Source organism: Pecten maximus, chromosome 5 (genome assembly GCF_902652985.1).
Source record: "Pecten maximus chromosome 5, xPecMax1.1, whole genome shotgun sequence".
NCBI classification, from domain to species: Eukaryota; Metazoa; Mollusca; class Bivalvia; order Pectinida; family Pectinidae; genus Pecten; species Pecten maximus.
In genome coordinates, this window is record NC_047019.1 from 30,931,522 (window position 1) to 30,957,455 (window position 25,934).

General features: G+C 37.1%; 1 protein-coding gene across 4 annotated transcripts in view; it reads left to right on the top strand.

The window, feature by feature from the left end:
- LOC117327779 (forkhead box protein O-like) overlaps positions 1–25,397 on the top strand; it is a 31,497-nt gene extending 6,100 nt beyond the window's left edge. Inside the window, exons 2-3 of one of the 4 annotated variants that reach the window (XR_004532728.1) lie at positions 12,330–22,712; positions 22,772–25,397. Coding sequence is in view for 1 of the 4 variants with exons in the window: in XM_033884953.1 (XP_033740844.1) it covers positions 12,330–13,955 (1,626 nt within the window). In the remaining 3 variants the exon portion in view is untranslated. Of the gene's footprint in view, positions 1–12,329 lie in introns of all 4 variants that reach the window. The other 3 variants (XR_004532726.1, XR_004532727.1, XM_033884953.1) reach the window with 3 other exon arrangements.
- The last annotated feature ends 537 nt before the right edge of the window (positions 25,398–25,934 follow it).

The following is a 25,934-nucleotide window of genomic DNA, read 5'->3' on the forward strand; positions in this document are numbered from 1 at the left end:
TGTATTGATAGAATTAGACTATATATACATGCAATTATACAAATGATGGGGCTGACCCCCTGGGGACCTCTGGGGCGGGGCCAAATGAGATCAATCGGGCTATATTGATGTAAACAACTTCTTCTCTGAAACCGAGCAATGGATATCACTTATATTTGCCTGGTAGCATCACTATGTGGTGGGGATTCAAAATTGTACAAATGATTGGGCTGACCCCCCAGGGGCCTGAGGGGTGGGGCCAAATGTGGTCAATTGAGCTATATTGATATAAACAACTTCTTCTTTGAAACGGAGCAATGGATATCGCTCATATTTGTCTGGTAGCATCACTATTGAGTGGGGATTCAAAATTGTACAAATGATGGGGCTGACCCCCCAGGGGCCTGAGGGGCGGGGCCAAATGTGGTCAATTGGGCTATATTGATATTTATAAACGACTTCTTCTCTGAAACCGAGCAATGGATATCGCTCATATTTGCCTGGTAGCATCCCCTTGGGGTAAGGATTCAAAATTGTACAAATGACGGGGCTGACCCTCTTGGGGCTGAGGGGCGGGGCCAAAAGGGACCAATTTGGCTAAATTGACATTTTTAGAATTACAATAAAACCAATGTTCATGTACCCATATAAAATGCTTATGATATATTGACATAGCAATACCAGTGACAAATATACTTAAGCATATAGTTCTTGTTTCATATCTCATGAAACCAGGTGAGCGATATACAGGCCCTCTGGGCCTCTTGTATTAATTAGATCTACAATATAAATGTGTAGCATTAATTATAATGGTATGATTTACTTCAATGTATATTTGTTTACTATTAGCCTTGTGATACCAATGTACATATACATGAAGTTGAGGATAGAATTAAATAGATGATAAATTACAGTGTGAATGTTAATCACTGGAATATAATCAAGTGATTATAGTTATTGATCTTGTTATATATGTTTATTTCACCATCATCAGATAGTAGGCTATACAAATCATCCTACCTCTGGCAGACAGTTCTTAGATCTTTCTTAGATTTCATTTGAAAGTCTTGATTGTTATCAGATTATTAAGAGGAAAAGAGGAGAGAAGGGAATAGTAGAGAAAAGGCCATTCTTACATATATATAGAACCAACATATAAAGATCATTCAATGGTGGCCATGCAAGGGCACCAAGATTCCTCTGGGATCTCTAGTTCTTTGAATTGTATATAATAAAATGTAAAATTAGTTAATATTTCCAAATTCATATGTCATAATTATAACATTACATTTTTTTGTAGTTTTCTGTTTTACATAAGCTTAGCATGCACACTATACAGAAACTTCCTGTATACAAAAGGACATACATATTGAATTAGAATAAATATAAAGCTTGACTAATTAAGGATTCATCTTATGATATTTATGTATATGTATAATAATTAAAACAGGTATATTAGCTATAGGTTGTAAGAGATTCATGGCCTGGGGCCATATGGATCCAGACATATTGAAGGCCTTGTTTTGTTTATTCAGAATCACAGGATTATAGAAGAAAACAAAGGATTATAGATATAGATAGAATTTTTTCAGACATATTGTATTATTTTTCAAAATAATCCCCTTCAGTATCTATACACTTTGGCCAGCGGTGTTTAAGGACCTCAATGCCACATGGCTCATGTATGACGTCATTATAGGACTGTTTTCAGTTTTGGAAATAGATGAAAATCTGCCATATCATGGAGGGAGATCAGGTATATAAGGTGGATGCTCAATCAATTTAAAGCCAAAATTATTTGTGAATGGCAGCCATATGGCAATGACAGACTTGTGAACAGAAGCATTGTCCTGATGGAATAACACACCTGTAATGTAGTAAGCTTTCTGCATCACTTAAGTTTAATATTCTCCCATATATGTACTACCTCAGAAGTGACTCCTAGTATGTGCCTTTTATTATTTGTCCCTTTTTGAGATAATGTATCAGCAGAATACCGTCTGCATCCCAGAAAACTGAGGCCATAACCTTCCCAGCTGATGGAACAGTCTTTGCCTTCTTTGGCGGGGAGAGCTAGAGTGCTTTCATTGTTTTGAATGTTGTTTGACCTCTCTCTAGGCTCTGATCTGTGGTAAAATGATGGACCCATGTTTCATCCATAGTGTCAAATCACTGAAGAAATTTGGCAGGATCTTCTCAAAAACGTAAGATTAGCATGTGATAATGTGCGCCTGGTGTGCTTCTGATCAACTGTCAGAAGTCTTGGTACACATCGGGCCGAAAGCTTTCTCATTGAAGATCCTTGGTCAGAATGGAATGTACTCTTTTCTGTGAAATGCAAACAGGCTATAAATCTTTCTGTGACTCGACTAGATCTGTCAGTCATAACAATATCGTAAACTTTAATTTATTGACCATTTCTTGGGTTGCAACATTGACAGGTCTTCCAGGACGGGGGTCATCCTCAAGGCTCTGTTGGCAGCGCTTAAATTTTGCCACCCACCTTTTCACTGTAGAATATGAAAGGGCATCTTTCCCTGGTGTTGCTACCATATCATTATTGATATATAGGTGTTAAACCTTTTTTATGCAAATATTGGATCACTGCTCTTTCACCAATTTTGTCCATTCTGAATGCTGTTTTTCTTATCTAGAGTGCTTACCAAATGAGACCAGCCCTTGGGTACACAGCGCTAGCCCTATATATATAGTTAGAGAACAACATATATAGAAGGACTTAAAAAGAATGTCCTTGAGTGCCTCCTTCAATACGAGGCTCACAACATATCAATCAGCCTTCGTATATAACATGATTGTTAGTCATGTTGACATCAATGTTATATTAGCTGTACGTATATGATATATCAAACGGTGAAGATGACCATAACTAAGGCTTGACACTTGTATACCTCATGGAATCAATCTACTGGCTATACATATACACTGCACTAAAATTGTTATAGCTATATATATATAGGGATGTTGGATTTCCAACCTCCATTAATGTATATGATATAATATTACTCACACCCAACCTCAATCACACAGGTCAATTTGGCAAATACATCATGGTAGTTATGTAAATCACAATATCCAATTTGAAGCCATTTTCATTATTTCATTATTAGCTCACCTGGTCCAAAGGACCAAACTTAGGTGAGCTTTAATTATTTGTATTATGCATGCCATACCATATGCATGGCGTCCAGCATCCAGCTGCCAATAATTGACTTCTTCTGAACCTTTAATCAGAATTTAACCACATTTGTTAGGAAGCATCCCTAGGTGGCTGGGATTCAAATTTATACATATGATGGGACTGACCCCCCCCCCCCCCCCCCCAGGGGCCCGAGGGGCATGGCCAAAAGGGGTCCATTTGGCATTATTGATATTAATGACTTCTCTGGACCTAAACAATGTATGTCATTGATATTTCAGTGGTAACATCTCTAGGTGGCTGGGATTCAAATTTATACAAATGATAGGCTGACCTTTCCTGAAGAGCTGTGAAAGGGCTAGAAAGTTGTCGTTAAGTTTTGTATAACATAGTAACACAAATGACAAAGGAAGACAACTTTTTGATTCGTGTCCTGTCTGGGACTCGAACTCATGATCTACGGCAATACGGAAATACCTGCAGCTTATACCGCTACGCCACATCGGTGTTCTTAAAAAGAACATTTCAATGGCACATACACACGTACAGTAAAGGTCAGCCCGATACCCTGACACGATCATTGTGGAAGTCGTCTGTTAGATGATATGAATACCTGGAATCACGATATATTTGCAGAAATAGATACGGACTGTACATATATTATAAATATTTCTCTCAGTACAACTACGACAGGAAATTCAAATCTATATCTTCAGATATCTGTGTAAATAGCATCGCTGGGCATCAAAAGATAAACCTAGGGTCTTTCCCCATCCTTGAAGACTTCTTTATTTTATTGTGTACATGTTTTTGTTCTGGGCCTCTTGTCATTTTTTCTGGCACACTTATATATATATATATATATATATAATTATATAAAGAAAAGTTTCTGACATGAGAGTTGTGAAGTAGTTCAAATCAGTCATACATGTACCGTATATGCACAGATAAAAGGAATGTGAACATCAAAATATATATTCTCCATTCTGTAGAGGGAGAAGGAAATGAAGAATTAAACATTTTGTCAAGCTTAAGATTAACTGTCAGCTGTATGCTATCAATAGTAATAAATGTGTCTGCTCTTGGTCATCATCAAACAATGTTGTCCAGGGCAATTGTTACCATGTGTATTTACACATCTGTCATCAATCTAGTTGGTAGGGGATGATATATTGCGAGTGTGACCTTTACTTGGTCTGTATGACAGGCCAAATACCTCTATACTGGTCATGATCAACCATTTCTTCCAGGAGTACATATTGTTTTAGTGTATTGATCAACTTTTTATACCATAAAGGTAGTGGGCTGAGTATTGCCACAAATCGTACGATACAATACCTATCTTGATACATACATGTACAGTTATCCAATTGCATATAATGCAAAATAATTAAACTGTCTCATGATCACTAAATGAAGACTCGTTCTCAACTTTAACGGAGAGGGCATTGACTTGTAATGTGCACATGCTTTACAAAAGTTGTGAATTTCATAACCTAAGGTACCCGTCTTGCATGACCAGCAGATGCTGATGGACAGGGCAAGAAAGGGTTAAACTGATTGAAATATTTCAGAACGTTGAGAGTGAAGAACCATAGGCCTCTTGTTTAGCATTAAAAACAGATTAGAATTATCAGTATAGGATGGCAGTTTGGTACATATATAGTATATATTCACATAGATCAGCCCTGACTGACCCTGAAGGGGCTGATGGACAGGACCAAAATGGGTTGAATTGACTGATCTTTACTTAAATGATCAGTATATGATGGCAGTCTGTTGGTATTCACACATATTGGCCCTCACTGACCCCCAGGGGCTAATGGACATTGCCCAAATGAGTCAAATTGACTGAAATTTCAAAAACCTTGAATGCCCAAATGAGTCAATTGACTGAAATTTCAAAAACCTTTTCAAGAACCAGATATGGTAGAATCAAATATGCTTCAGATGAAATGGTCTTATATTAATTAGGTGCTTTGCCTCAGTTATGAATTTCGTGACTTCTACATTTCCTCCAGGAGACAGGATAAACTTCACTATATTTTGAGGATCATTTGCATTGGTAAGTTGTAACTAGGATGGAAGATTCATGGAATATTGTATATGCAGATATTGGCCTTGACCCCCAGGGGTTGAGTTGATTGCATTAGCGATGCCAAAATGGATCAAATTGACTGAAATATTTTAGAACTCAGGTCTATTAAGGTCCATGGACCACCAATTTTGAAACAATTCATGATACAAGTTTTGCTAAGCATGCATGAAATATTGATGCAATTGGTGGTATCAGTGAAGTTAGATCTGCACAGGAAATTTGAAAGAGCCTTGCTTTTTACGTTGTTCAACCTGTATATCCAGCAAAAGATATATAGATCCTACTACCCTAGAGTGAGAGAGGCCTATAGTGAGCTCCTGCTCACTTTTATTGGCTCACAAGTTAACAATATACTGTGGTGTCCATCCTTAACAATTACCTTGTGAACATGATAGATTGAGTAGATCTTCATATGCAGTCTGATATCAACAAGATCTGGGATAAGTTCAAAAATGGATGTTATTCAACAGTAACTTACAGAGTTATTGCCCTTTGAAATATTATTGGACCTTGTGAACACAATAACTGGAGTAAATATCAGACAAGTTTGATGAACCTTTGTATGTAGCCATATATCAACAAGATCTCGGACAAGTTTGAAAAAAAAGAAGAATTATTTAACATTAACTGACAGAGTTATTGCCCTTTGTAAAGATATTATTTCCTTACTTGGCCCAAAGGGTAAATCTTTTAGAAATGCTACTAGTCTTGAACAACTAAATGAATTTTGATTAGATTTGGTCTCATGAATTATTTGGCAATGTAAATGAAGGATGTGACACCCTTGGGGTGGGAGAAAGCTTAAGGGACCCATTGCCAAAAGAAAAAACAACCTAAATTTTTTTTTTTTTTCAAGAATGACGGGATTAAGCACACCTGTAGATTGAACCATTGTTGGGAAAAGTTGTTCAAAATTAGGAATATTTGAAATACAACTAAAATAAGAGTATTTTGTCATAATTATTGAAATATCCAGGTGAGCAATATTTCTAAAGATCAGACTTGTGCACTTTTGAATTTGAGATCCTTGATACATTGATGTATTGGATATATACTAATCTTTTATGAATGACCCATTTACAAGATATCTGATATATACTGGCTATATTTATACACATATGGTAGACAGGGATTATGTACCAGTCTGTATGTATGGATACACATGGTGGTAAGTAAGTATTGATAACTCATTAATGGATCATGATATAGTGTAGGAGGCTGATGGCCTGTATGGAATGGCAGGCAGACAAATTTGTCAATTGATGCATCGTGATGGAAACACATATAATCCTAATTGCTATGATAATTGGTGTGCTTTATGCTGAAGATTGTGATTAGGTTTTTCCTAATCGAAACATTGATTGTAGACTCCCTTTGACAAGTGTTGTGTGTAGAGCTATCTTCAGGCCATTACCCTGGTGTAAGACTATACACCAGCCAACTATATATCCTACATGTAGCCATAGGTCAATATACACAGCGATACATGTATGTGGGGCATCTGTACTGTAGCTTTTCTTCAGATTTGTTTAAAAGGTCTACTTTTTCTGTTGAGAGCTTTCCCTGTACTGTTTATGCTATATTTGTTTCAGTATTGCCATGAATATATATAAATATGCATGGTTGGAACTAGAATTTGGGGTCAGTGCTGGAAAAATACTGGAATTTGCTCACACATGCTTGAAATGTACTGGAATTGATACTTATATTTACTACTGTAGCTGTAAAATGCATTTTTTTTCAGTTTCATTAGATTCCTCAAATGTGACATTCATCAAAAGAAAATTATAAAAAATACAACTACATGTCTTTTATTTGATGAAGATTGTAAAAAATGGATTTCCAAATCAAATTCTTTGACACTGTGCAATTCAACGGTAGAGGAAAAAATAGTGAGCAATAAAATTTGATGATAATGTTCTTAAACACCATAAAGATGAACAAAATATGGCCTCAATTCCTTACCTTGAAAATTGTGGGGGAAAAAACGCATGAAAAGTGCTTGAATTATTGTGTAAAAAATCTTTAAAAATCATGATTGATGTACATGTATATACATGAATATGACATATTCTATAGTCACAACACAAAATAAGAAAAAGGCCTACGTACGGGCAGATGAAATTATATTTCTGTGACACCCATTTCTTCAACTTTTCTTTTGTAAATTTTGTGATCAGGTTACTAATGTTATATATATTTTTTCAACAGCACTCAGTGGTAGTTATAACTATATAATAATGCTCTTCAATGAGTGTGACATGGGAATTTTTTGTTGCCTGAAAGTATTTCCTGGTGAGGCTGAGAAGTTCCTGTTGGTGAAAAAAGTGGCTATCAGCAGTGACAAGATTATGTAACTTGGGTACATTAATTGTAGGCCTGTGATCATCAATACATTGTACATAATCATTTTTCCTATGCTTATGTAAATTAAAGTAGAGTTCCATTTATAATTGAAACAATTTATATAGAAAAAATTCATCCAGAAGGATAAATACACAAGTCCGATGACATTCTCATGATCAAGCTCTAGTTCTGTGCTCCTGAGGATAGGTAGGGGTTGACTTTAGTGGGGGTGTCGGAAATCTTTTTAATATGTCATATGAAAATGTTTGTGGGTGAAAGTGTCCTAGGCCAAGTTAAGCGCCATCATGCATCAGTCATGGGTGAGAGTAGAGGAGAGAAACACAAGAGAGAGAGACCGTAGGAGAGACTTTTTGGAGAAAATGAACAGAGATCAGAAGACGTGACACATCAAAACATTATATTGGATTTTGCACTGAAAATAACCAAAATATGGGAAAACCAAAAAGGACTTGTCTTACAGCAATAACAGTCCAGTGAGAAAATCAATGTTCACTACACAACATATGATATTATGATGTGGGAAATATTGCAATTGAAAAACAGAAATTGGAGCAAAGCATAATCAGAAGGATCAACAGAAGCGGGTCCAAAATGTTCTTCAAAAACCATTACATATATAACTTCTGACCATCTACATCTCTGTTACTCATGGTCAGGTTTTGTTGTTTGTTGCATAAAATTGTGAAGTGTTAACATATATGCATCTATATCGAATTTTTAAACTATGGAAATTTAACGTGAAAGCTGGACCCTAGCCTATGACCACTTATTTTCAGGAAAGCCATTCAAATTAGCAGCCAAACTCTGACCAACACTTATATGATATTAAATTAATTAAGGGCAGTGCGCTTATATAGCTACTTGAAGGCTGCTTCGATTCGATAGTGCCATTTTATTCACGTAGTGTGCATGTAATGTCATGTCACAGGCACATCAACATGACATCTCACCTGTCTCTTACACAGTATATATACTGACAGTGACATTGGCATACACAGTTGTTACGCAAAGAGAAAATATTCAAAAGTTTGATTAACTTGTCATGACAAGTAGCCAATACTTTCGTCAGATTATATATTATATACAGGTATAAGATATAGTATTAGATAGTAGCTATATGTCAAATCAGAAACGTAAAGCCTTTAGAATATTAAATGAAGCCATCATCTGAAGAGAACAGCAGTCAAAAAACAAGTTACACAGTACAGAATTAGATGTCTCATTATTGATTTTGAGTGGTGGCTGGCTACTATATGTAAGAGTAGGTATATGTACAACAGAAATGCTGACACTTGTTTGAAAGAACGACTTATGTCTTCATCCCGAGGGTTCTATACTCGTAGGCCTCTTCTTGTTGCAGTTAGATACACTCTAGCTGGCAGACTCTCTTTCCTGTTTCATCATGTTGCAATTGGTGGCAATACCCTAGCTGGCAGACTCTCTTTCCTGTTTCATCATGTTGCAATTGGTGGCCATACCCTGCTTGACTTGGAGCAAGGGTTCTAATTTATACATGTGTTAAATTTAATGTGTAGAAAATATTCAAGTGTCCCTTACCTAGCTAGCTATAGGAACTCTTGAGATTATGCACATGAATATCATTGCTACAGAATGACATAGTTGGATCCCTTCTTCAGAAAATTTGATGAGCTGATCTTTGCTGAAAATAGAATGCAGCAGCACTACTGTATATGTATCAATCGAGTGTCCTCCTTCCCCAAGGTGCTTTAAAAAATTATAAACCTATTGCAAGTGGTACTAGTCTGATCTTCCAGTGGGAATTCTATATATAGATGTCTCACCCTGGATAGGCTGCCACTATAATTAGACAGACCAAGTGTGCCCCTTTCACTGGAGATGAGATCTCAACCTCTCCAGGGTGTTCAAGATATAGGCAGAACACATTTTCCAACCGTCCCCTCCCATCAATTATACATGGGAAAATGTAATTACTACTATTGGTTATACCCATTTCCTGAGAGTAATGTACTTCCTACTGACAATATTGATCACTGGTCAGCCGAGGAGTCCAGTAGGAGGGTAACACTGAGGGCTTTATATACAAATACTTGTCAATTTTCATTGCTTTAACAATGACTACATTAAAAATACTGTATACATAAAACCAATTGTAGGCAATAGTATGTAGGATATATATACTATAAATTACCTGGGAACGTAGGCAATAGTATGTAGGATATATATACTATAAATTACCTGGGTTCTCGATTTACTTCTTTTCTTTCTGATTTTATAACATGTACACATTGTACAAAGTTAATGATGTGTACTATAAAGTATAAAAGGTCATTTAATTTGACGCATACCTTTTTTAAATATCACAAATTAAAGTTCTAATGTCTGTAGTAATGTCATTGATTTACAATGGCTTCAAATCTATTAGACCTTTTTAGATGAGTTCGCTTATAGTTCTTGTTGAAATAAATTAGTATGTTAGGTATAAGCCTTCAATCATAGTGAACCAGCTTAGTTCTTGTTGAAATAAATTAGTATGCTTCAATCATAGTGAACCAATCATGTCAATGAAGATAACTTGAGAGTATTTAAAATGTAGATTGGTGTATATGAGCACTCATGCATATAAATGTGTGAGTTTCTAAGGAAACGTTGAGTTTTGATAGAAGATTTGCTTTATCATTAGGTAGAACCAAAATGGATTCCAATGTTTATTAGCTGCTGATGAGAACCTGTCGCAGATCTTGTAGATGCCTCTACTTGTATATCTACCTGTACTGGTGGATACACATATATTCATCACATTTCTTATCTTTCTAATCTGTAGCTTTAAACCATTGATCATTACTATATAAGTAGCTGTCAGTCTAGAAATTGCAATTAAATTACACATATCGACTTAATCCCTTGGTTAAGTGTTTTCAATTTGAGCTTGTAGTGTTTATACATGATATGTATAAACCTTTGGGCAGAACCAATATGTGCAGTTATAATTACAGAGCTGATGCATTGTGTACCGTCTTCACAGTCTATCCAGTCGTATAAAAGTGTACTAGATATTTACCGTACTGGTCAATGTGATCAGTACACATGATCACATGCCATGAAGCAGGGTATATACTGGCACAATTAACATTGGCCAATTGCAATGATAAGGTATGTTTTGTCTACTAGATATCACACATGTTCAGGGAATGAGAGGCTAAGAGGCCAAGGGTAGGTAGAATGTGTATGTAAATATATCATCACAGATCATATATACATGTACTTCTGATCTCCACAATCAAAGACTAGCCACTGTACATAGGGCACTGTCCGGTCACTGACCATGCATGGTTCATGTATGTGATATGTGCAGTATTAAAGTTACAGATTAGGTAGACATTCTTGATACATACACATGTACTGTATTTTACATGTGGTGATTATAATGATGAAACATGAGCTTCACACTCCTGCTGGCAAGTACTGTATGCTGTCTTATAGGGACAATGGTCTGGTGTGATCATGGATGTCACATGTCTACATTTTTACTGTCTGTATTTGCCAGTTGTCAGATTTGACAGCGAGCACAATGCCCTGAGCACACAATGGCCACCACCACCACCTTATCAGAGGGAGGCCCTCTATCGGTAATGTTATTACTTGGTATTGGTGGTGGTGGATTGAGCAGGAGCCAGATCTTATAAATAGCTTCCTGAGATAAGGTTTGAAGTGATGACCTAGCATAGTGAACTTTCTGCTAGAGTGAAGGTTACAAATCTTGAGGCAATAGAAGTTTACCTATATATATACTTACACTGTACATGTGGGTACCTATAGTGTATTCACATAATTACAGGTCATGGAAGCCAGACTTCATAGCCTGTATATATACACCTACCTGTTTGGTAACCGAAGGTGTGTATATATATACCAGCAGTAGATATATATTATATATAGTATCATATATGTTTTAAGTACAAACTTACACTGTCAAATCTGTATTAGAAAATCTCCTTTGGGAAGGCCCTTGCACAGGTAACAGGATCATTTATCAATTCACAATTAAATTAATACATTTATAGGAGATATTAACAGTAGATTGTCTCTTAATTGAGTTGGTCATATGAGCAATTTTGGCTGCTTGTATTATATTCTAGACCATTGTAAACTGGATGTGGAAGTATAATGTATAGGTACATGTATACAGATCTAGTCTACATCATTATGTGTACTTTTACAGAATCATGATAAAAAATTTGAAATATTGCAATTGTACGTAATCATTGATACTAGTATAGGTGATATTTATATGCCAACCATGTGTGTTAGTTTACCAAAAGAATTGCCAACTTCAGAACTTGAATAAAATTGGTCGAAAAAAAAAAAAATCCCTTAAAGAATCGAACTTAAAGGGATATAACAAAACAAAATCTCAACCCTTTATGTGTAAATTCTTGAATGTCAAACTCGAAGCAGAGTCTTGGGTTGCACAATCAAGGACATCACAAGTGCTGATGAGATTTCTTTGTTACATCTTCAAGGTAGAGAATGATACTACTGATAAGAAACAAAAAGATCACATGAAGCTTACAGAGAATTTATGATGATATTGTGATGGTGGAAACCAACATCATTTTGAATATCATTTTAAATTTCTGGTATAACTGTATTTTGGTCTTCATAAAATATTATTTAATTCAATGATTAAAGTTGAAAAAGAAAATATTTCTACTTCTTTTGTTAAACTATGTTTTTTTCTCATTTCAGAATTCCATACGACACAACTTGTCCTTGCACAGTCGGTTTATGAGGATTCAAAATGAAGGCACAGGCAAGAGTTCATGGTGGGTCATCAATCCTGATGCCAAACCCGGTAAAACACCACGTAGACGTGCTGGTAGCATGGAAACAAAAAGTTACGAGAAACGACGGGGACGAGTGAAGAAGAAAGTGGAAGCTTTACGTGCAGCTCTAGAGAATAACAACAGTCCATCGTCCACTACGGACGACTATCTTACAGACTCTCCGCTGGGATTCCAGCTCAGTCCAGAGTTCCGTCAGAGGACAAGTTCAAATGCCAGTAGTTGTGGCCGCCTCTCCCCCATACAGGCTGGAATTGAGCCTGATCTCCATGACAACCAGGTACCACCTATGTCACCTATCCCATGGGGAAGTGAGGAGGGTACTGTGCCTAGTTATGACCAGCTTGGACAGTATGATCAGCTGGTAGACACTCTAGTTGACAGCATGAAGCTGGGGGAGAGTGGCCTCAGTCTAAGTATTGACAATGGTGGAGGACTGGGGGGCCTGGAAGGTGATATAGAAATGCTGACAGAGTCCAGTTTACAACAACAGCTCATGCCTCCCAGTGACAATATAAATCTGTCCCAGTATAGTGATCAAAGTGCCAACTATGATGATGCTCAGTACAGGAACATGCCTGCCCCACCCCCATACAGGGACGCCATGCGCCGCAGCCCCCAACAGCAGGGTGTGGACCAGCTCCCACAAAATGGCAACTTTTCAGATCTGGGTATTTCCCAGCAGAATACCCTCAGGATGTATGGACAGACAACAGATACAGGTCTGTTTACAGGTGACATGTTGCTGCAACAGGCCCGTATTAGCCCCAGCTCCAGTCAGCTCAGTGTAAACACTCAACAGCAACAGTTGTCCTCCCCTGCCAGATCTCCTCAAGGTTGCCAGCAGATCAGCCCCTCCCAGTTTGATAGTCGGGTGGGGTTCTCTCCTTCCCCTCAAGGCAAGCAACTTTCCCCTCAGCTCACCAGTCGCCAGCAGCACTCAATCCTGCAGCAATGTCTGGAGGCGCCTTCAGACTCACTGTTGAGGGCAGCCCTCACACAAAACTCTGGTCTGACTCAGCAGAAAACACTCCCCTACCCACAGATGTCCATGTCCTCTGCACCCTCCACACAGCCACAGTACAATGTTCGTTATGGTAACACACAGCTCAATATGAGGCCACAACAACCTGCTCCGGGTCTTAATGGAATCAACAATAATGTTGCCTCCACAATGCACCAACAACAACAACAAACACAACAGCAGCAGCAGCAAATGGGTCATGGTCTGTTGGGTAATATTGGGAGTGTTCCTCGTCAGTCTTCTGACAGTCCTCAACTTGTGCTTTCCTCATCCAACAGACAGAACATATCACCTCAGGATCAGGGGTTGGGTAATATGCCTCCCACTGCTCCCAGCTCAAATTCTCTTAATGAAATTGATGCTGATTTCTTTGATTTGGGATGTGACATGGAACAGGTGCTCCAACATGAACTCAGTCTTGAAGGCAATTTAGATTTCAACTTTGATACAGTAAATAACAGCTCCTCAACGTCTTCTGGAACAGACACTCAGAATTTGGTACGATAATGATGGTTGATGTTTAGAACTTCTATAATTAGTGGTTCGTCAATTGAGGGCCAAAGAAGTCCATACACACCTTTGTATGTGATAATGGCTCTCTCCTGGCGGGTCTCAAGTGTTGTGCTTTAGGACTCTGTACCAAGGGAGCCTTACTGTGTGAAACTCCCCAAGCGGGCCAGTCCTATTATTGGTTGGGCTATTCTGCCGTAATCAACCGACAAATCTGTCTTAGTTCAGCCTTTGCCTAAGCTGGAAGTACTATGTAGTACTCCATGCAACAAATAGAATGAGTGTACATATACATACAAAGAAGGGCTGAATTAACATGTTTCACTATATACAATTGTGTTGTATGGAGGAAAAACAAAGTGACCTCATCAACATTTTGATCGCCAACAGTTGTCTCCCCTGCAATCCACGAAGACAATATCAGTGTTAGGAGGATGTGTTACATTGAAAAAAATGGGGTGTTGTGAAGAGGGGTGCTTATTGTCAATACATACTGTATGATATAGTATGTCAGTGTAAGTCTAGAACTGCACTCCCTTATTGGAATTGCTGCATTGTAAGAATTTAAGCTCTGGTATGAACCCAAATTTGTGTGTTACATAATGTAATATATCATATATATTTTCTCTTGCATATGGAAAAATACATGATTACAATTAAATACACACTTCCATTGCATTTTAATTTATTGACCTATGCTCCAACAGTGTAATGTTATACTGTTTTATAGCCATCAGACATTTGGGTGTCTTAAATTTTCATTAAATTATGTTGTTCAACGAAGTAGATTTATTTTTAAGTTGTAGACTAAGACTACCATATCATGTAAACTCTGTAAATAAGTATACATGTATGGTGTTTATCAATGCAGCACAGCCAGAACATATATGTCTAATAAGGTCTTTACCTCCAGTATTTTTGAGGTTGCAGCATAGATCTTTGTTTCTGTGAAAAAGTTGCAATAAAACTTTAGGCTCCAACACAGGGAGTCAGAGTCTTACCTTCAAAATTTACATATTTCTTGGCTTCAACACACAGTCTTGGTTTCAACTTTTACTATAGTCACAGTACATTCAATGTAAAGACAATTTTCACCTCTTAATGCCAAGTACATATCATCCCCAGGGACGGGTAAAACAGCACTATCACATATACCAGTACATGTCGCCCCTGGGGAGGGTAGAATGACCTTATCACAGTCTGGTACATGTCACCCTGTCGCCCTCCGGGGAGGGTAGAACAACACTATCACAGACTGGTACATGTCATCCTGTCGCCCTCCGGGAAGGGTAGAACAACACTATCACAGACTGTTACTTGTCACCCCTGGGGGAGGGTAGAAAAACAACATCACAGACGGTTACGTGTCACCCCTGGGGAGGGTAGAACAACACTATCACAGACTGTTACATGTCACCCTGGGGGAGGATAAAACAACATTATCACAGACCGTTACGTGTCGCCCCGGGGGAGGGTAAAACAACACTATCACAGACTGCTACGTGTCGCCCCGGGGGAGGGTAAAACAACATTATCACAGACCTGTACGTGTCGCCCCGGGGGAGGGTAAAACAACACTATCACAGACTGCTACGTGTCGCCCCGGGGGAGGGTAAAACAACACTATCACAGACTGTTACTTGTCGCCCCGGGGGAGGGTAAAACAACACTATCACAGACTGTTTCGTGTCACCACGGGGGAGGGTAACACAACATTATCACAGACCTGTACGTGTCGCCCCGGGGGAGGGTAGAACAACACTGACATTACAATGCTATAACACTGGTTCACCTGCAGTTCTTTATCAAATATGTTTGCATAACATGTGGCTTTCAAGAAAAGTATCAATTTCAAAACTTATTTTTTACATCTAGCAATCATCTTCATCGAAATTGACTGCTTGAGTGTATTTTGTGTACATGTGAAATGTGTTCACATTTTTTAGATCATGCTTATAAAAGTATGTTAAGTTGTATTTTGTCAGATTCATATTAAAGTTTTCATAATACTTGTAGATATAAATAAATATATATATATGTATACAACTAACATAATTATGACAGTTAAGTGATGTTAGCAATTGTATCTTGTCTCAGATTTCGTGCTAGGTGTGTGTGATGTGTGCTTGCGAAGTGCTCGAGTTTAAACTTATAAATGTAACACATTTTAACTACCTGAAAAAGATAAGAAGGCAGTAAGAATTGATGAACCAGGCAGGGTTTGCTTTGAATTATATTGGGTCATTTTGTTACTTAAAAATTATTTTGAATTTCATTGCAATAGATATTAGTGAATCTGATCATGAAGGTTATAGCATGTCCAGTAATCTATAACATATCCTGTACCTGTAGTAGGGGTTAGAGATATCACTTGATTATACTTTAAGGACTAGAAAGATCACTAAGCATTACTTTTATCAATGGCCTTCATTTTTCCAAATATCAATAAAGGTATTTTCTTTACAAATTTTAATTTCTGCAGACTTAATGATTTGGTTTGAAGAGCAATTTTTCCTCTTTTGATGTTTGAATATTATATGCCATGGAAGACAAAATCAACTACTACACTAAGGGTTAACATAGGATGAGTTCTCTGGAGACAAAGAGACTGCATGCAGCCAATACCACTGGTATGGCTATATGGCAGGGTCAAAGTTCACACCAGCTGGTTAGCTGCTCTAGTTAGTGGTTTTACATAGGCCCTATTGTCTGCTTCTCAAGCAACATGTTACTATTTATAAGTCATCAATACTAAATGCTGCATACAAAACTAGCTGTAAGTATATTTACATGACAATAGACATGGTAGTAGTCTGTGGTGTCTATATATAAAATCCTATTGATTTTTTCTGCTATGGGTATAGCTAGGCCTGTCTGAGGTCACTTTATCAATGTACTTTGAAATGTTCCATCATTTCTCAGTATGTACATTTTATTGAAAAAAAAACCCAGATGTAGGCATGTTTTTATAAGGTTAATCATAAAACAACTTACTTTCTGATATTTCTATTACCACGTAATGTATTTAAACTGTATTAGACCTAATAAGTGCCCCCCACTTTTTTCAGTGGGCACTAAACCTGTTACTAAGGATGGGAGATACATAAAACGTTTCTTACCTCAAGACTTCTGTTTTGTCAATTTTTGCTACATAAAGGTATGAAAATGAAAAAAAAAAGTAATTTTTCCACCCAGATTTCACATGGAAACATTTTCCAGTATATGATTTTATTAAGCATATCATTTTTGTGTTTTTTTAAGCACACTAGTACACCTTTTAGGTCAAATATGGCTTATATATATACTGAACGAAACTGGAAAAGACCATTTTTAATTTCTTTTTTATTCTACTGCAGTTTTATTGACATTGGCTCAGGCAGTAGCTACTAGGTAGTTATACTCTTTACTATCCTAGTGTGGTTCAGACAATATTTCTTGGTTTCCAGAAGGCTTGATGTTACTATGTTATATTCTCTGCTATCCTTGGGTGGTGCAGTCTACTGTCTTGAATGGTAGGGCTACACATGCCCCTACCAGATCGGGGACTTGGCCTGCCCCTGCCTGACTTAAAAAGGGGTCTGCGCTAGCACTGCCCTCTATCCAACTGAGGAATAGAGCTGCCCTCCCCTACCAGACTTCAGGACAGTGCTGCCCCCTGTCTGAGTGACTGGCAGAGAGCAATGATACAGGTGTCCTTTCCACACTGCCATTGATTTTTCTGAGTAAGTGGAATTCATTAATGTGTGGTGCTGACCTATAAAGGCTAGCCTGCTGCAGATGCTGGCAATGTGCAGGTCACCCAGGGATTCTTAGTATTGATCAGACTAGCCACAGGCAGTTGTCCATGTAGGGTTCTCCTAAAACTAGTGTTGTAAGCTAATCACATCTCCAAATACTAATGTATATAGGGAGGCTAAAACAGCTTAAGTAGACCCATCTAATCACCAAGGTTCTCCTTTCACCACAGTCGATCTAAGAGCACTTGTGTAGTGTTTCACTTTAATCGGTATAAATTCTTCTGTTAACCTGAATACTAGTATATGGTAGTGTGATATTGTCAACAGTCAGTACCGCTGTGCCTTTATGGGTTATCTCAGTAATAGTACCTAAATACACCCAACTAGTACTGTAATGTGACACACAAACAACGGACTTTGGTTGTAACCAGTATATATTAACCTTCTGTATATGGTCCAGTCACTGCTGACCCGTAATTACAATGTAATAACGGGTGTGTCAATGGTTATCACTGCTATAGGTCATTGTGTCAGATTGGTAGGCTCCTTAAATGGAATGGTTTGGATGAAATGAATTACTAGACTAAGAAAGTAAAAATTGTCAAATGTGTTATGGGTTCAGTATTATTTAAGATCTAAAATAGCCATGCAGAAGTTTTCTGCAAGGTCTTTATGCAGCAAACGCTTGTCATTTTCCTGATTAGGTGTACTTTCAAGGAAGGCAAAGAATGTAAATCAGTTGGCTGTGTTTTGATTCCATTTGTATGGCTAAGAAGCAGCTGACTGGTTCAATTTCATTTGTATGGCTAAAAACCGGCTGACTGTGGTTCGATTTCATTTGTATGGCTAAGAACCGACTAACTGTGGTTTGATTTCATTTGTATGGCTTAGAACCAGTTGACTGTGGTTTGATTTCATTTGTATGGCTAAGAACCAGCTGACTTGTTTGTTTTTATTTGTATGGCTAAGAACCGGCTGACTGTGGTTTGATTTTGTTTGTATGGCTAAGAACCAGCTGACTGGTTTGATTTCATTTGTATGGCTAAGAACCACCCAACGGCTAATGATAGATATTAACATGTGTTGTGTAGAACTGTAATTGCTTTAGAGAGCAACATAGAGGAAGTGCTGAAGCAGTAGCTGGCTGAAGGGAAGCAGGTTCACTTCTAGATAATTGTCCATAATTCAGAAATTATAGCATACTTCCTATAGGTAGGGCATTTGGGGACTCATTTCTACACCAAACTGAAAAGTTGATGTTTCCTGGTAATATATACAAAGCTGGCAACTGCGACAAGATCTTCACTTTAAACACAACCAAACACTTAGCTCATACTATTTCCTTTCATGGACTATTGGTAATGTTTTGTTCAATATCGGCTGAAAAGTATTTTTTTTTTGCAGTGATGAGAAAAAGTTAAAATTTATACCAAATTTGTTTTCTATGCCCCACAAAGCTGACCAGTTTGAAATGTGTAACAGAATGTTTTATTATACACTTAGGGCCTAGGGCAGTACAGGTTAGGGTGAACACCAAACCAAATCATTTTCTCTTTATAAGTAAAAACAGGTACATATCACACTTGATAAGGAAATGCATACAATTGGTTTAAATTGTCTTGAATTAAACCAGATATTGAACAATTTTACAACTGAGGCATATGGATAAGTAGATCTAGAGGTCGGCTGTGTGTGTTGAAGTGGTAACATGGTGTACTTATTACCTAGAAAACTGGTGGTGTTAAGAAGAACCGTCAGATTAAGGGTGGTTTCATGTAAATCTTAAAATCCTGTACAAGCTAGCAGTTTTACTTACCATTGTAACAAATTAGTTTCTTTATATCCATGTACCATGTAGATAGTACCAAATCCATGGAGTAATAAATAACATTTTCCTTTTTTTTCACATGGAAATGTTTTTCATATGAGCTCATTTTGGATGATAAGATTTGTGTGATTTTTTGTTTGTTGAACTGCTAACACCAGGCCTGCCATAGGTTTGTTCTGTTGATGTATATAGGTCATTATCATGAAAATTCGGCAGCTATGTGAAATTACATGACAGTTTGTGTTTTATTTGGGTGAAACATTTTACATTCAGATCATGTGAAACCAGTAAGATGCACACTTAAATATGGTGACCTGGTTGACTAGATTTAGATTTACCATGAAGGAAAAATGGTTAAGCTGTTACTTGAAGCTGAAAATTTCATATTGAGCTTTATTTGAAAATATCAGATCTAATCTTTGTTACATTAAATATGTTTCACTCTATGGATGGTTACTTTAAATTCAAATTACATGTTTCCTATACCCAAGATGTTGTGGAGATGTTCAATGGTGATTTTCTGAGCACAAATTTGTTCTGTACTGTATGGGTAGAAAAGACAATAATTCGTGAATGGCAAAAGCAGAAGTGTACTTCATCATTGAGCTTGGCATTCTTGAATATATAAAACACAAGGGCTTCAATGGCTCAGTATTCTACATGTATCTCCAAGGTCTGTCTCTATGATATGAAAATAGACTGTGGGGTTAGTATTCTGTACCATTCCTCTGTGGCCTACGTTAGATGAAAATATTTGCACCTGCAGACTGGGAGGAGTTCATTCGGGGAGATACCAGTCATAGTGGCATCTATTTACTGGTTATGTAGGATTTACATAGTAATAATGTGCCGTGTCCAGTGTCCTGGTTAATGGTAGATGCCAACACTAAATATTCAGGGATCCTCATACCAAACGGTTGTCATTCATTTTGCATGAAATATATTATGAATTTATCGTATAAGAGGTATGTAATGTATTGGAGTGCTCCGGATGTGATTGTTGTAGTATGGTCAGTATGTATTTGTAATTACTGTTGGGGAGATGCAAGGCTAAACTTTATTTATTTATACAACATCAAATGGAGAAATCATACAAAAATTGGCTGTGCAAGCTGAAGAAGAACTACAACATTTGAATACCAGTGAATTAAGTGACTAGTACTGTATAGGTACTGGTATGTATTTCCTGAGGAATTATTTCCCTACATTTGTTTTGATATACAATCGTATCAATCAAAGACTACCTTTGTCTGTTAAACTATGTTTTTGGGATTTTTTTGTGCTTGTAGATAGTATGAGGAATTTTATATATAGTCTTCATTTGTTATCAGCCTGTACATTTCATTGTTTTGCTCAAACAATCTCATATATAAATGTGGCTTGCTATAGAAATACAAAATTGTTAAATATTTTAGTTTGTTGAATTTAGTGTTTTTCATAGAGCTATATCTTAAGTGTTATACTTGTATGAAAGATATGTTAAACTCCCTTTACTTATATTTGTGAGTTTGTCAACTCCCTAAACTACTTAGGGTAGCCGTGTGTGTATACATTGTTTGTGTGAGAGATTGTTAAGACTCTATCTGTTTTATAGGAATTGCATAAATATATTTTGGGGTATTGCCTTTGTTACTTATTTCTCTTGCCCTGTACTGGTGTATTAATCCAGCATGAGGTATCCTTGTCATACTCAAAGATGAGGAGATTTCCCATAACGTTACAGCAGCACAGCATGTACACTTTGATGACAGGGCCAGCAGGGTAAGAGAAAATCATTCCCCTCCTTGGGGATGAGAATAGGGATCTCTGCAATCCTTGAGGGAAAGCAAGAGCCGCCAGCTTTGTGTTGGGACAACATACCTACCAAAGGGTTGACATCCCCCATTCTCATCACCAGCCGGGTCAAGATTCTATTGGTCATTTTTTTCATTGTTATGTTTAGTGGTCATTTATTTTCACTCCACTTTTGACCTCTGGCGGCTGTGTTTTAACAGCTGACGAAAGGAAGTATTAGGCATATTCTGTTAAAATTGTTTGTTGTATTCGAAGAAATGGCATATATGTTGCATCAGATTTCTGTTGTAAGTATTTCGTTGATATTGACCAGGCTTAACTTTTGTCATTACTATCAGGGGCCGTTGGTACAGCCAGAGGTCTATTGCCTTGCTCGGTAAAACATGTTAGAGGTTCATAACCTTACATGTCTGCTAGATGTACATATCTTGCATGACTGCACATGCTAGAGGTGCATATCTTACATGATTGCACATGCTAGAGGTGCATATCTTGCATGACTGCACATGCTAGAGGTGCATATCTTACATGATTGCACATGCTAGAGGTGCATATCTTGCATGATTGCACATGCTAGAGGTGCATATCTTGCATGATTGCACATGCTAGAGGTGCATATCTTGCATGACTGCACATGCTAGAGGTGCATATCTTGCATGACTGCACATGCTAGAGGTACATATCTTGCATGACTGCACATGCTAGAGGTGCATATCTTGCATGACTGCACATACTAGAGGTGCATATCTTACATGATTGCACATGCTAGAGGTGCATATCTTGCATGATTGCACATGCTAGAGGTGCATATCTTGCATGATTGCACATGCTAGAGGTGCATATCTTGCATGACTGCACATGCTAGAGGTACATATCTTGCATGATTGCACATGCTAGCGGTTCATATCTTGCATGACTGCACATGTTTGATGTATATAGCCTTGCATACCTACACAGCGCACATGTCCATAGCCTCACATGTCTTCACACATCACAGGTTCATTGGCCTGCATGGCTACACTTGTCAGAGGTGCATACACATCACAGGTTCACTGCCTGTTTGGCTCTTATTAACTACACAATCATTATTTCATTACTGTCTATCACTGTTGTAAGGAATGAGCTGAACATAATTGTTACTTGAAGAAAAATCAAATGTTATCTTTGTTATATAAGCCAAGTGATAGAAATTGTGAGTGTGACTGCACCTGTTGATGTGATTGTGTGAGGCATGTTGTGTCAGTAATCCCTGACTGGGGGCTGATGGTGTACAGGAGGTTTGAATGGAGAATGTTGTGTCAGTAATCCCTGACTGGGGGCTGATGGTGTACAGGAGGTTTGAATGGAGAATGTTGTGTCAGTAATCCCTGACTGGGGGCTGATGGTGTACAGGAGGTTTGAATGGAGAATGTTGTGTCAGTAATCCCTGACTGGGGGCTGATGGTGTACAGGAGGTTTGAATGGAGAATGTTGTGGCAGTGCTTTGAGAGTATGTTGAGGGTAAGATAGTCCTTAACTAAAGTGAACCATCTAGTCAAATGTTGCTGGATTGGCTGGACAACTTTTCTTTGGCTGAATCAGTAGAACACTTGACAGTAATAGATCTGGGTTAAAATATGATTGCTGTTATTACAGGGTATGGGCTTGTTACCTTATAATTATATTATTCTGAAATGATCATAACTTGATTGAAAATAATTGGGTAGGACATGAGATGGTGTTAGATTTTTTTTTATCATAAAAAACACTCACTTGAAAGTTATTTATAAGGGGCATTTGAGCGAATATGTAAAACTGCAATATTTTAGATAAATATAATTATGTTTGAAAAAAGTGCTGGTTCAAATGTAAGTTCAAATTATGAATCAATTAAGTATGCTTCATTGGGTAAGCTGTTAGTCACTAGCTTCTCTGGAGAACAAAAATGTGATAGATGTGCAGTAGTATTTAAATATTTCTTGGCATTGTAAGTGAAAAGTATTTTGAACAAAAAGGAAATATTCTGTTTACTGTATTATATATTTCTGATAATTGTGATTTCTAGGTGAAACACATGTTTATTGATTTCTTAACTTAGAAAGAAAATCTTAGTTGTATTGTACAAATTTGAATTATTTTTCTTGCATCAACTTAGGAAAATATTCAAACAACATAATTATGAAATCTTGACAGAATGGAAGCATTGATGATCAACTTTGTGTATGTACAATGGCTGTGAGGGGTGTGCTATTGACTGGTATAGGGCTCTGTTAAACACCTCAGGAATAGAAATTTCCTGGGCTGGTCTTCATACACAATCAGTAATTCTTTGCCTTGACTGAGAAGTTAAAAATCAAACATTTTACAAGCAAAACAATTATTTTGAATTAAGTATGCATGCAATATATTCTTTGAACCTCTCTTTTTGTGTCTTCTTCGAGCACATAAACAAGAGGACAAATTAAATTCAGAGCTTGAAATTTATGTGTAAGGTGCACTTTCTAAATAAAATTAAATTCCAATCATGGCAGAAATGTATGCTATTAAAAATAATTCATAGTTAAAAGCATTTAGAAGAAATGTGTGCTACACAATGTTTATTAGGTGAAATTTATGTACAATTGTATGTGTCATAGTGCTGTACATATTAACATCATTTACTACACGGGTCAAAACACCTTGTAAAATTTCATTGCTTTTTATTCATCCTTATATTGTGTTCTTGTTTGTGACATTAGGCAGCAATCTTTCTTTATATTTTACAAATTTGGAGGCCCCAAATCTGGACAACATTCATCTGGAGGTACTTTAATTACATTTGAGGGCCCCAAGTCTGGCTTCCATGAAATAGTATTGAAACATAATATTCCATAAAATGGTATTGAAACATATTACATCAGGAGTGTTGAGATGTTTCCATAATTTTAACTAAATTCTGTTTCGCTTTTTATGATTTGAAAGTTTTTTTTTATTAAGAATGGAGAGTACAGTTTTGTACACAATAGTTGTAATGTAGGTTCATTGACACATTCAGTCAATGCAGTGTTTTATTTTTGTAATATAAATTTTTGTTTTATTTTTAATCAAAGGCTATTGACCTTTCAAAAAATTAATGTAAATTTTAGATTTGTTTTACAATGTGACTATGAGGGAGCGATTGTGAATATTTGGGTGAGAGTGTTTGTGTGCTTTCATTGAACTATTTTATATACCATTGTGATAAGCATCGTTAAAAATTGAATAATTTCTTGCTCAAATCAGAGCATTGGCCCCATGTTTAGGATGTGGTAATGTTGAGTGTTATACTGTGAGTTTAAAACCCAGTTTGTGTGGCATCTTGCACACTTTGTTAATGCGTCTGTTATTGTAATGTCATTTGGTCAGTAATACACCCAGCATACATCAGCTCTGTCTACAAACATAATGGAGATCATTTTAGTCAGCCATTAAAAAAGATAAAAATTGCATTCTTATAAAAAGGAAAAAAATGATTCTGTGAAGAAATTCTTACTTGGAAAATTAATAATTTAAACTATCCAAATCTTTAATCCTAGTACCAGGACATTGAACATAATTAAGGTTAACGCCATTATAAAGGTAATTCCTAGATAACAAGAGCTAGATGACAAAGCTGGAATTAAGAATAGAGGTGTATGTATGGTTTATGTGTTACTGCGTGTATCAGATTTATATAGATATATCATATACATACTACAAGCTATATGGTCAGCTTCCCCAGCTTGTTTGTTGGTCAAAGCCTTTCAAGTTGACTGTTGTGTTGATTGATTCAGCTGTACAGTACTGAGGTATTGTGTATATTTTGAAGAGCTGATAAATTCTATTCATTGTTACTTTATTTAGTGTATATGTGGAATCACATTATCATCCATGTCATCTGAATGTCCAGTCACTGATTCTGCATGTGTCGTCCTGTATTGTAGTGATGAAGACACTAGATAAACTGTTTGTGGGGCTGCTATACAGAGTCCCGTCCACGTGCTCTTACAAACTTGTACAGAGATGATATATATATATATATAATGCTATATCAGTGTAAAGAATTTTACAGGAATTCATGTGGAATAAATAGATGAAAGTCAATTAAGAGTTTTATGCATTATTTTTTACCAAACGAGCTGTCAGCTATGGTGTGGTGCTAAGTCGGTCAATCTTCTGTCAGTCTCTATGCTTATTAGATCTGATCACCAGTCTCTCTGTCTGTAAACTATCTGTATTACTACTCTTTCTGAACGGATGATGACACAGAGTCAAGACATTTACTATTTATGAGTAGGGCATATTGACTCCCCCTCCCAAAATATTGACACAGTTCTTTGTCAGTCTTAATGAGAAATAGATCTGGCATCCTGTTTTAATTCATATTTATTTGCCTGACATGACGGAAAGATAGTCTGACCTCACCCATGCGACTTGGTCCCAAGACCGCACCATCGCACCAAGCGAAGATCATGTGAAGATGTAGGTCAAGAAATACTCTGCGAAATGTCCTGGGTCATATGAGGAAGGAGGTCAACAAATCACTTATATAACTGCCGAAGGTCATGAGGAGGAGGTCAACAAATCACTTATATAACTGCCGAAGGTCATATGAGGATGGAGGTCAACGGAACACTGATA